General features: G+C 30.0%; 1 protein-coding gene across 1 annotated transcript in view; it reads right to left on the bottom strand.

Annotated features, from left to right (window-relative positions):
• Positions 1-13,834, bottom strand: part of LOC119606421 (open rectifier potassium channel protein 1) — a 29,150-nt gene that overhangs the window by 5,226 nt on the left and 10,090 nt on the right. The window contains exons 2-5 of the mRNA XM_037959934.1: positions 10,281-10,621; positions 4,193-4,494; positions 3,877-4,128; positions 3,681-3,784 (exon numbers count right to left, since the gene is read on the bottom strand). Coding sequence (XP_037815862.1) covers positions 3,681-3,784; positions 3,877-4,128; positions 4,193-4,494; positions 10,281-10,425 — 803 coding nt within the window. The 5' untranslated portion in view covers positions 10,426-10,621. The remainder of the gene's footprint in view (positions 1-3,680; positions 3,785-3,876; positions 4,129-4,192; positions 4,495-10,280; positions 10,622-13,834) is intronic.

Below are 13,834 nucleotides of genomic sequence, written 5' to 3'. Positions count from 1 at the left end.
TCTAGTCTATAGTCTAGTCTATAGTCTAGTCTATAGTCTAGTCTATAGTCTAGTCTATAGTCTAGTCTATAGTCTAGTCTAGTCTATAGTCTAGTCTATAGTCTAGTCTATAGTCTAGTCTATAGTCTAGTCTATAGTCTAGTCTATAGTCTAGTCTATAGTCTAGTCTATAGTCTAGTCTATAGTCTAGTCTATAGTCTAGTCTATAGTCTAGTCTAGTCTATAGTCTAGTCTATAGTCTAGTCTATAGTCTAGTCTATAGTCTAGTCTATAGTCTAGTCTATAGTCTAGTCTATAGTCTAGTCTATAGTCTAGTCTATAGTCTAGTCTATAGTCTAGTCTATAGTCTAGTCTATAGTCGTCTATAGTCTAGTCTATAGTCTAGTCTATAGTCTAGTCTATAGTCTAGTCTATAGTCTAGTCTATAGTCTAGTCTATAGTCTAGTCTATAGTCTAGTCTATAGTCTAGTCTATAGTCTAGTCTATAGTCTAGTCTATAGTCTAGTCTATAGTCTAGTCTATAGTTCTAGTCTATAGTCTAGTCTATAGTCCAGTCTATAGTCCTAGTCCTATAGTCTAGTCTATGTCTAGTCTATAGTCTAGTCTATAGTCTAGTCTATTAGTCTAGTCTATAGTCTAGTCTATAGTCTAGTCTATAGTCTAGTCTATAGTCTAGTCTATAGTCTAGTCTATAGTCTAGTCTATAGTCTAGTCTATAGTCTAGTCTATAGTCTAGTCTATAGTCTAGTCTATAGTCTAGTCTGTAGTCTAGTCTATAGTCTAGTCTATAGTCTAGTCTATAGTCTAGTCTATAGTCTAGTCTATAGACTAGTCTATAGTATAGTCTATAGTCTAGTCTAGTCTATAGTCTACTCTATAGTCTAGTCTATAGTCTAGTCTGTAGCCTAGTCTATAGTCTAGTCTATAGTCTAGTCTATAGTCTAGTCTATAGTCTAGTCTAGTCTATAGTCTAGTCTATAGTCTAGTCTATAGTCTAGTCTATAGTCTAGTCTATAGTCTAGTCTATAGTCTAGTCTATAGTCTAGTCTAGTCTAGTCTATAGTCTAGTCTATAGTCTAGTCTATAGTCTAGTCTATAGTCTAGTCTATAGTCTAGTCTATAGTCTAGTCTATAGTCTATTCTATAGTCTATTCTATAGTCTAGTCTATAGTCTAGTCTATAGTCTAGTCTATAGTCTAGTCTATAGTCTAGTCTATAGTCTAGTCTATAGTCTAGTCTAGTCTATAGTCTAGTCTATAGTCTAGTCTATAGTCTAGTCTATAGTCTAGTATATAGTCTAGTTTATAGTCTAGTCTATGGTCTAGTCTAGTCTATAGTCTAGTCTATAGTCTAGTCTACAGTCTAGACTATAGTCTAGTCTATAGTCTAGTCTATAGTCTAGTCTATAGTCTAGTCTATAGTCTAGTCTACAGTCTAGTCTATAGTCTAGTCTATAGTCTAGTCTATAGTCTAGTCTATAGTCTAGTCTATAGTCTAGTCTAGTCTATAGTCCAGTCTATAGTCCAGTCTATAGTCTAGTCTATAGTCTAGTCTATAGTCTAGTCTATAGTCTAGTCTATAGTCTAGTCTATAGTCTAGTCTATAGTCTAGTCTATAGTCTAGTCTATAGTCTAGTCTATAGTCTAGTCTATAGTCTAGTCTATAGTCTAGTCTATAGTCTAGTCTATAGTCTAGTCTATAGTCTAGTCTATAGTCTAGTCTATAGTCTAGTCTATAGTCTAGTCTATAGTCTAGTCTATAGTCTAGTCTATAGTCTAGTCTATAGTCTAGTCTAGTCTAGTCTATAGTCTAGTCTATTGTCTAGTCTATAGTCTAGTCTATAGTCTAGTCTATAGACTAGTCTATAGTATAGTCTATAGTCTAGTCTAGTCTATAGTCTAGTCTATAGTCTAGTCTGTAGCCTAGTCTGTAGCCTAGTCTATAGTCTAGTCTATAGTCTAGTCTATAGTCTAGTCTATAGTCTAGTCTATAGTCCAGTCTATAGTCCAGTCTATAGTCTAGTCTATAGTCTAGTCTATAGTCTAGTCTATAGTCTAGTCTATAGTCTAGTCTATAGTCTAGTATATAGTCTAGTTTATAGTCTAGTCTATGGTCTAGTCTAGTCTATGGTCTAGTCTAGTCTATAGTCTAGTCTATAGTCTAGTTTATAGTCTAGTCTATGGTCTAGTCTAGTCTATGGTCTAGTCTAGTCTATGGTCTAGTCTAGTCTATAGTCTAGTCTATAGTCTAGTTTATAGTCTAGTCTATAGTTTAGTCTAGTCTATAGTCTAGTCTATAATCTAGTCTATAATCTAGTACAGTACAGTCTAGTCTATAGTCCAGTCTATAGTCTAGTCTATAGTCTAGTCTATAGTCTAGTCTATAGTCTAGTCTATAGTCTAGTCTATAGTCTAGTCTATAGTCTAGTATATAGTCTAGTTTATAGTCTAGTCTATGGTCTAGTCTAGTTTAGTCTATGGTCTAGTCTAGTCTATAGTCTAGTCTATAGTCTAGTCTACAGTCTAGACTATAGTCTAGTCTATAGTCTAGTCTATAGTCTAGTCTATAGTCTAGTCTATAGTCTAGTCTACAGTCTAGTCTATAGTCTAGTCTAGTCTAGTCTAGTCTATAGTCTAGTCTAGTCTATAGTCTAGTCTATAGTCTAGTCTATAGTCTAGTCTATAGTCCAGTCTATAGTCTAGTCTATAGTCTAGTCTATAGTCTAGTCTATAGTCTAGTCTATAGTCTAGTCTATAGTCTAGTCTATAGTCTAGTCTATAGTCTAGTCTATAGTCTAGTCTATAGTCTAGTCTATAGTCTAGTCTATAGTCTAGTCTATAGTCTAGTCTATAGTCTAGTCTATAGTCTAGTCTAGTCTATAGTCTAGTCTATAGTCTAGTCTATAGTCTAGTCTAGTCTAGTCTATAGTCTAGTCTATAGTCTAGTCTATAGTCTAGTCTATAGTCTAGTCTATAGTCTAGTCTATAGTCTAGTCTATAGTCTAGTCTATAGTCTAGTCTATAGTCTAGTCTATAGTCTAGTCTATAGTCTAGTCTATAGTCTAGTCTATAGTCTAGTCTATAGTCTAGTCTATAGTCTAGTCTATAGTCTAGTCTATAGTCTAGTCTATAGTCTAGTCTATAGTCTAGTCTATAGTCTAGTCTATAGTCTAGTCTATAGTCTAGTCTATAGTCTAGTCTATAGTCTAGTCTATTGTCCAGTATATAGTGTAGTCTATAAGGATGCATTTACCACTGTGATGCTATGTGTTTGGTGGAAAGTTTGACAGAAAGGTGGGGGAATAGTGCTACCATATTGTAGTTATTAAAAAATTCAGTGCTGCCATTGTGTTATAATCATTAATTTAATTAATAAATTTCCCAAAAAGTAGTTTTTAAAAACACAAATAACACTTGGAGATTGCACTTTATTAAAATAAACAAATTTGTTTTCTCTTCTGATTGGTTTATTAACTTTTCAAAAAGTTTGTTTTTTTATATTGTTTACAATCTCAAAATGTTGCCATATTGATTACAAGTGTCGTAAGACTGATTAGCAGAGTAGTATAAACATACAAATTAAAATAATATTTAGTAATAGTAGTAGTTACTAGCCCAGCAAAACATTTGTTTATAACCTTTTTAAATAAATACTAACTAGTTTGTTTATTTAAGACTCACCTTGTTATGAATGTCATTATCATCAATAGATAACCCAATGAGAATATAAACCAGACTATAACAAATATTTGATAAACCACAAACCAACCGCCAAACTCCTTAGGCTAAATAAATTAATAATAAAAAACAAACAAACAAAAAAGAAATTCTTAGAAATTTGTAAACAAATTAAAACAAAAACAAATTTCTAAATTACCTGTTGTGGCTGAAAGGTGGGTACATAATCACCAAAACCTATGGTCGTGGTGGTAACATATGAATAATAAAATGCCAACGAATAGGGCCAACCCTCAAAATAGGAAAACACCCAGGAGGGTATTAACAAGAATAGTGCAATACCCGGTACTAGAGCAATTAAAATAGTAGAGATTAAACTTAACTGAGGCGGCACATAATGTTTGTCATTCGACATTTTGTACTTTTTATAACGATGATATATAGATTGAAACTGAAATATTATTGAAATTAGTATTTTGCAAAATGTTTTTTTTTTCGTAAAAATTAATATTTACCGTTTTGCCAAAATATTCACCTAAACCGGCGAATAATATACCATTGACTGGTATACCTATCACAGAATATACTATCATTATCATGCGTCCTAAGGTGGTAGTGGGCGAGATATTACCATAACCCACAGTGGAGCAGACGGTAAAGGCAAAGAAGAAGGCATGATAAAAAGTCCATTTAAAATAGGGTTCACCTTCATCTGCGGTATGTTCCGTTACCGGTTTACCACAATAATTGGTAATACGTTCCAATATTTCATTTTGTGTTGTGACATTTTTGTCTTCCAGTTGATCGATTAAATAAGCTGAAAGAAAAGAGAAAAATAAATTATAAATAGAGCATTTTGTCTCCAAAGTTATTATAATTATAGACTAGACTATAGTCCACAATATAGGCTATAGTATAGGCCAGACTGTATACTAGACTATATTCCAGAGTGTAGACTAAAAAACGGTCCAGACTATGGAATAAACTATAGTCCAGACTATAGACTAGACTATAGTTCAGAATGTAGACTGAACTATAGTCCAGACGATAAACTAGACTATAGTCCAAACTATAAGTAGACTAGAATATAGTCCGGACTATAGACTAGACTATAGTCCAGACTATAAACTAGACTATAGTCCAGATTATAGACTAGACTATAGTCCACACTAAAGACTAAGCTATAGTCCAGACTATAGACTATAGTTCAGAGTATAGACTAAACTATAGTCCAGATTATAGACTTAACTATAGTCTTGACTATAGTCTAGTCTATAACATTGCAGCATTGAGAAACCAGACTATAGTCCAGACTATTAACTAAACTATAGACCAGACTATAGACTAAACTATAGTCCAGACTATAGACTAAACTATAGTCCAGACTATAGACTAAACTATAGTTCAAAATATAAACTAAGCTATAGTCCAGATAATAGACTAAACAATAGTCCAGACTATAAACTAAGCTATAGTTTTGACTATAGACTAAACTATAGTCCCGACTTTAGACTAGACTATAGTTCAGAATATAAACTAAACTATAGTCCAGACTATAAACTAGCCTACAGTCCAGTCTATAGACTAGATTATAGTTCAGTCTATAAACTAGACTATAGTCCCCACTATAGACTAGTCTAGACTCCCGATAAAACTGTAGTCCATATATTTAAACATTAATTCATTCCTTTAGTTTAGCAATCTCTCAAGAGACACTCGAATTTTCCAGGGCCAATAAAATATGTACGTATTATGTGGAATGGAAAAATTTTTTGTTTGTTAAACTTTTAATGAGTCAATAATAGATTATCATTTAATGATTTTTATCAAGAAAACCGAACCTACCTTACTATTATTCGACAGATAACATATATTGCCCTTAATTTTATATTTCATTTTGAAAATTTTTGTTCACAAGGAGCTAAGTTATCTTTGAAACATATCAAAGATTAAGATTTTTTAAAAAAGCTTATTTGTGCTATGGAATATGTATGTATATTTTTTGAAACTATTTGAGTATAAAATAATTGGATTTTGATTAATAAACAGCTGGAAAATGTGTGATGGGAACATAAATAAATTTAAACGATAACGATGAAGTTATCATGTCTTCAAATTTCAAGAGGTTTTTGAGATTGTAGTCATAAATGACGATAGTTAAAAGAACTTACTACGAATTATATTGAAAGGAACGTGCATGACAGTTGTTTAAAATAGTTAAATGTCGGAAATAATTAAAAATAACGATTTCGGAAGGTTAGTTTAATAAGATTTTAATTGTTTACATTTTTCTGTCAGTGTTTTAAGCGCTGAGTTGCCATGTATTTGTTTATGTTTTTGTTTCTTTGCTTGGTGTTGTTGCTTTTTAGCAATTTACTAACTTGCGTTATTAATTAGATCATTTATTATAGACGATTTATAATATAAATTAACACTTATTTTTAAATAGCTTTTAGAAAACCCATAAATATTGGCAAAAAATTTAACAAAAAAAAATTTAAATAACAATTACAGCACATTCACGTATTGAGAAAGCTTTCAGGTTAACAAAAGAAACGCACGATTTAAAAAGTCAGATTGAAAAATAAAAGTTATTTTTTATATAAATCACATGTTTACTTTTTTTTAAATTTATAGAAAATTCCTGCCTTTCCATTAATTTTTTTGATATTTAAAAAAAGAAAATATTTACAAATGAAAACAAATAAATAAATATTAAGTCTAAAATTTTGTTTAAAAATTCAAACACGAGCTTGACATGTGAGCAAGAAATAAATAAGCGATTTTTGTCTGAGAATAATTAACTATTTTTTTGCTAATTAAATGCTTTTATTAAACGAAAACGTCATCTTTGGGTTTAATTTAATTATAAAGTAAAAAAAGTTGAAAAGAAATCACTTTAACAAACTTTTAATTTAGTAATATGTAATAAGTTTTACATCCCTGATGCAAAAAGTCCTGTTTTGTTATGATTTTTAATATGGCAGCTCTCTCACTCTTTCTGTCTCTTAATAAGGTTGCCATATAAACTGTTATGATTGTTTACAATGACAACTGCCAGCAACAAACAAACGTTTACTGAAAGAACAATTTAATGGAATTTTAACAAAATATTACAAATTAAACGTCATTGTAGATGTTGTTTAAAAGAAATCACTATATAATTTCTTTATAAATAATTTCCAAGTTATTATCTTTTATTTAAAAGTATTAAAACAGTTTTTTTTTTAATAAATTAAAAGCCACCGCTTCTGGACAATTAAAAATAATTGAATTTTTACCCGCTACAAAATAATTTTTCTTAATCAATTAAAACTTAAGCTGAGATTTAGCTAAAATTTTATTAATATTTAAGAAATTAGTCATACACAACAACAAAAAATAAAAGATCTTTTAAAATATTTTAATACTTCTGCACGAATTAATTTTGTTTGCATTTGAAAATTATCATCATCATGACAAACAATGGTGTTTTACATTTCACACATTTATTTAAGTCTGAGCGATAAAATGATCTTCAATCAAGCATGAAAATACTGTACACAACAAAATCATTAAATAAAAATTAAATTAATTTAACAAACACACTAGATAAACCGTTTATATTCAAAGCTAAATGTAAATGTACAACTACATATGATCCAAAAGTAATCCGGAAATTAAGGCAAACAAACTATAAAACTCCCGCTGTCATGTAACGGGTCAAGCTTCAGACGATTTGTCTGTTTTTTTTTATCAAACGGCCATTTAATTTGAATGTCAATGATTTTGTGTTTGTCACTAGTATTATTTACAATTTGACATTGTCATGTATGTATTACATTAATTGTTTGATATCTGGCAATCACAAGTGATGTAGAAGAGTGATAAGATTAATTGTGAAGAAATTAGGTGTGTTTTGCCTACAAATTAATTGTATTATTAAATATATAAATTTCATAGGAAGTGTTTAATTTTGTTAAAATAAAGTTTTAAAATATTTTCAATTTTGCTTAAAAACAGTCCTCAGATTATAAGTCAGAGTTGACTATGGACTATATAATAGCATTAGCCGAGATTAAAATGTAGTGTAGTCTGTAATCTGGATTATAATTTGGACAATGTCTGGAATTTGTTTTAGTCTATATTCCGGTTTATAATCTGGTTTATAGTCTGGACTATAGTTTATTCGATAATATAGTCTAGCCTATTGTCTCGACTATTGTCCAGTATATAATATGGTCTATAGTCTGTAAAATAGTTTAATCGACAGTCTAGTTACTAGACTAGACTCTAGTCTAAAGTCTAGTCTATAGTCAAATCTATTACCAGTCTATAGTCTGGACTAAAGTCCAGTCTATATTGATATTTATAGTCTGGACTATAGTCCACTCTATAGTCTAATCTATAATCCGGACTATAGACCGGTCTATAGTATAATCTATAATCTAGATTATTATCTAGACTATAGTCTATAATCTGGACTATAATCTAGTCTATATATAGTCTTAGCTATAGTCTGGACTATAGTCCAGTCTATAGTCTAATCTATAGTGTCGATTATATATTGAACAAGATTGAACTATAGTCCAGTTTATAGCCCAGTCTATAGTATAGACTACAGTCCAGTCTATAATCTAGTCTATAGTCTAGACTACAGTCCAATCTATAATCTAGTCTATAGTCTGGACTACAGTCTGGTCTATAGTCTGCAATATTGTCCGGTCTATAATCTGGACTATAGTCTAGTCTATAGTTTGGACGATAGTGTACTCTACAGTCTAGTCTATAGTCTAGTCTACAGTCTAGTCTATAGTCTAGTCTATAGTCTAGTCTATAGTCTAGTCTATAGTCTAGTCTATAGTCTAGTCTATAGTCTAGTCTATAGTCTAGTCTATAGTCTAGTCTATAGTCTAGTCTAGTCTATAGTCTAGTCTGTAGTCTAGTCTATAGTGTAGTCTATAGTTTAGTCTATAGTTAGTCTATAGTCTAGTCTATAGTCTAGTCTATAGTCTAGTCGTAGTCTAGTCTATAGTCTAGTCTGTAGTCTAGTCTATAGTCTAGTCTGTAGTAGTCTATAGTCTTGTCTATAGTCTAGTCTATAGTCTAGTCTATAGTCTAGTCTATAGTCTAGTCTATAGTCTAGTCTATAGTCTAGTCTATAGTCTGGTCTATAGTAGTTCTAGTCTATAGTCTATAGTCTATATCTAGTCTATAGTAGTCTAGTCTATAGTCTAGTCTATAGTCTAGTCTATAGTCTAGTCTATAGTCTAGTCTATAGTCTAGTCTATAGTCTAGTCTATAGTCTAGTCTATAGTCTAGTCTATAGTCTAGTCTATAGTCTAGTCTATAGTCTAGTCTATAGTCTAGTCTATAGTCTAGTCTATAGTCTAGTCTATAGTCTAGTCTATAGTCTAGTCTATAGTCTAGTCTATAGTCTAGTCTATAGTCTAGTCTATAGTCTAGTATAGTCTATAGTCTATATAGTCTAGTCTATAGTCTAGTCTATAGTCTAGTCTATAGTCTAGTCTATAGTCTAGTCTATAGTCTAGTCTATAGTCTAGTCTATAGTCTAGTCTATAGTCTAGTCTATAGTCTAGTCTATAGTCTAGTCTTATATCTAGTCTATAGTCTAGTCTATAGTCTAGTCTATAGTCTAGTCTATAGTCTAGTCTATAGTCTAGTCTATAGTCTAGTATAGTCCTATAGTCTAGTCTATGTCTAGTCTATAGTCTAGTCTATAGTCTAGTCTATAGTCTAGTCTATAGTCTAGTCTATAGTCTAGTCTATAGTCTAGTCTATAGTCTAGTCTATAGTCTAGTCTATAGTCTAGTCTATAGTCGAGTCTATAGTCTAGTCTATAGTCTAGTCTAGTCTAGTCTAGTCTATAGTCTATAGTCTAGTATAGTCTAGTCTATAGTCTAGTCTATAGTCTAGTCTATAGTCTAGTCTATAGTCTAGTCTATAGTCTAGTCTATAGTCTAGTCTATAGTCTAGTCTATAGTCTAGTCTATAGTCTAGTCTATAGTCTAGTCTATAGTCTAGTCTATAGTCTAGTCTATAGTCTAGTCTATAGTCTAGTCTATAGTCTAGTCTATAGTCCAGTCTAGTCTAGTCTATAGTCTAGTCTATAGTCTAGTCTATAGTCTAGTCATAGTCTAGTCTATAGTCTAGTCTATAGTCTAGTCTAGTCTAGTCTATAGTCTAGTCTAGTATAGTCTATAGTCTAGTCTATAGTCTAGTCTATAGCCTAGTCTATAGTCTAGTCTATAGTCTAGTCTAGTCATAGTCTAGTCTATAGTTTAGTCTATAGCCTAGTCTATAGTCTAGTCTATAGTTTAGTCTATAGTCTAGTCTATAGTCTAGTCTATAGTTTAGTCTATAGCCTAGTCTATAGTCTAGTCTATAGTCTAGTCTATAGTCTAGTCTATAGTCTAGTCTATAGTCTAGTCTATAGTCTAGTCTATAGTCTATAGTCTAGTCTATAGTCTAGTCTATAGTCTAGTCTATAGTCTAGTCTATAGTCTAGTCTGAACTATAGTGTAGCCTATTATCTAGTCTGTAGCCTTAATTGAATTACAATTGATTTAAAACTTCATTAAAAAATGGTTTCCAAAAACTTACAATGAATTCTCGCACGATCCTTTTGATCTTCTTGTATTTGTTCAGCTTCCAGACGATGTTCGATGTGATAGTAAATACTAGCACCAAACATTAAATAGGATATATAGAAAATTAACAATAAAATCCAACGTTTCGGCGACATCATTCTATGTTCCCTGTGGCCACTTACAGTGGCACCGGAATGTTGCAAACACTCGGAGAAATTATTTGTAGGATTCGAAGATGCAGAGTATTGAGGTGGTGGAAGTTGAGTTGGTTGAGGTGATTGTGGTGCGGACGTTTGAACGTTACGATCAACACAATCACGTCTTGAGGTTGCGGTAGTTAAGATGGCAGGTGCTCTGGGATTGCGGGTGAAGGGTAAGAATATATTAACCATGTTTGTAGTTATTTGTTTTTTTATTTTATTAATAGAAGAAATTTTTTAGCATTTGTTTAAATTTGTGGAAAAAATAACGTTTGAAATGTTTAAATTTTTTTTTGGTTAATTTTAAATTCCAGCAAAAAAATCACGTTTTTCACTGTTTCACTGCTGTTTATTAACTGAATAACTTGACTAAAAACTTAAACCATTTCATTAACGGTTATATTTATTAAAAAAAGGTTTTATTGTTTTTAGGAATTGTTTTAGTTTAAATTAAAAAAAAAAAAACAAAAAATTTAACCAGTAATCATATCAATAATTCAGTTATCTGACAATAAAGTACAAAATGCCAATTAAAAAATTATTAGTTTAGTAGCGCTAACAAAAAATACGACATTGTTTCGTAAAAAAAATTATAAATTATAAAGAAACAAATCTTAATCTTTATCAGAGAAAACACTTGTTAAAGAAAACACACACCACAAATAGAACTCATCAATTTTGTCAAGTATTATTTTTTGTTGTTTTCTAAATGACGTTATAAATTAAATACTTTTGATAGTAATTTCAAAATATAATGAAAGAGTTTTTAATTTATACCGTTACAAAATTGTTTATGGGGTTATGATAATATAACGGTAAAAAGTTTGCAAATTAAAACGCAATATGGCAAGCTTGTGCAAAAGGTAAACAAAACAATGAGAGGAGAGTATGAATGCTCTCTGCTAGTCTAGTCTATATTATAGTCTATAGTATTGCCTATAGTCTAATATAGTCTAGTCTAGTATAGTCTATAGTATAGTCTATAGTCTAGTCTATAGTCTAGTCTAGTTATAGTCTAGTCTATAGTCTAGTCTATAGTCTAGTCTATAGTCTAGTCTATAGTCTAGTCTATAGTCTAGTCTATAGTCTAGTCTATAGTCTAGTCTATAGTCTAGTCTAGTCTATAGTCTAGTCTATAGTCTAGTCTATAGTCTAGTCTAGTCTAGTCTATAGTCTAGTCTATAGTCTAGTCTATAGTCTAGTCTATAGTCTAGTCTATAGTCTAGTCTATAGTCTAGTCTATAGTCTAGTCTATAGTCTAGTCTATAGTCTAGTCTATAGTCTAGTCTATAGTCTAGTCTATAGTCTAGTCTATAGTCTAGTCTATAGTCTAGTCTATAGTCTAGTCTATAGTCTAGTCTATAGTCTAGTCTAGTCTAGTCTAGTCTAGTCTATAGTCTAGTCTATAGTCTAGTCTATAGTCTAGTCTATAGTCTAGTCTATAGTCTAGTCTATAGTCTAGTCTATAGTCTAGTCTATAGTCTAGTCTATAGTCTAGTCTATAGTCTAGTCTATAGTCTAGTCTATAGTCTAGTCTATAGTCTAGTCTATAGTCTAGTCTATAGTCTAGTCTATAGTCTAGTCTATAGTCTAGTCTATAGTCTAGTCTATAGTCTAGTCTATAGTCTAGTCTATAGTCTAGTCTATAGTCTAGTCTATAGTCTAGTCTATAGTAGTCTAGTCTATAGTCTAGTCTATTGTCTAGTCTATAGTCTAGTCTATAGTCTAGTCTATAGTCTAGTCCATAATATAGTCTAGTCTATATTCTACTCTATAGTCTTGTCTATAGTCTAGTCTAGTTTAAAGTCTAGTCTAGTTTAAAACGATATATGAAAAGCTTGTGCAAAAAGTAAACATAACAGTGACATTAGAGTATGAATGCTTTCGTACTTAAGTTGGCAACGCTGTCTTAAGGATTATGTTTAGTAAATAAGGTTGCCATAAGCATTTTTCAATAATTTTAGCGTTTTTCTTACTTTGAAACAAGAAATCAAATAATGTTTGTTTATTTTACATTATTAAAGTAAAAACAAATGTTTTAAATTAATAATAATATAATTTTAATAATATTTTAATTAAAATCTATTATATTTAACATATTTGTATAAAATTCTAGTATTTAATTAAAGTTTTCTTTGAAATGTTTTTTTTTACAATTTTTTACCCTTTGATGTTGCTAATTACTAAAATATTGCATTTAAACTATATTCTTTTAATTAGTAAAACAATTGTCTTAAAAAATCTGCAGTTTTTTCTAACAACTAGTTAAATTAAAGAAAACTATAGAAACCTTTCCGCCTTAATAATTTCTATAGCATATAAAACATATAACACAAATGTTTCATTTCATTTGCTACAATATATCATTAACAAATATTTAAACAAATAATTAGTAAAAGAAATTATGTATGTGATTGCTAATAAACCAAATGACAAATTCCGTTTCTGTTGAATTAGTGAATGACGTAGTAAGATTCTTCTATATATTGAAAAATTAGACAAACCCCAAAAATTTATGATAATTTTTTAAATAAATATTTATTTGCTGCAAAGTGTCCACAAACAATTGAAAGAAATTATAACTGATTTACAACTTTATTAAATTTTATTTTCTACGGAAATATTTTTTATTAAATAAATTATTACATATGTTATTTATTATCATCTCAAGTGTTTTATTTTTTGTATAATCACCATTTATATTATCATAAAATATTTCAAATAAATTAATAAAATTATCTTTTAGAGTGTCATCTATAATAAAATCGAGAAAAAAAGACAGGAGAAATTATTGGCAATACACTTGGGCATAAAAATCAAGTGCAAAATTCTCACGGTTAATATGAGTGAAACAGATCTAAATTGGAGTTGATCTAGAGTATATTGAGATGTTAAATATAATTGATCTGAAACTGAAGAAGAATTGATTTAGAACTAAAATACAATTTATAAAGATTTTAACTAAAATATATAGTCGCAAAATTTCTATTAATTTCCAATATTCCATAATTTCCTAATTATTTTGATTTCATTTAGTTGCCATACAAAACAATTACTAAGGGCCCCCGAAACAATTGTTTGTGATTATATTAAGAGTTCAACATAAATTTTTAAAAAAATTTTATAACATAAACAACATGTGAACATTAAATTTATTGAACTTATTAACGATCACGTTTTCTTCATTCGCATACATTTTTTATTTCTATTTCTATTTGTTTTCAACTTAAAGAAAACCACAAAATAACGTCATAAATCAAAGTTTAATTTAAAAACAAATGCCGTTTTTTAACGATCATAAAAGAAATATTAAAGAAATAATGATTATTTTAAGAATTATAGTAAATAATAATAAAACCAATAATTA

The sequence above is a fragment of the Lucilia sericata genome, unplaced genomic scaffold (genome assembly GCF_015586225.1).
Source record: "Lucilia sericata isolate MDLA Ls3-8-SP2 unplaced genomic scaffold, ASM1558622v1 Contig000583F_arrow, whole genome shotgun sequence".
NCBI lineage: Eukaryota > Metazoa > Arthropoda > Insecta > Diptera > Calliphoridae > Lucilia > Lucilia sericata.
This window is presented reverse-complemented; position numbering and strand designations above follow the sequence as displayed.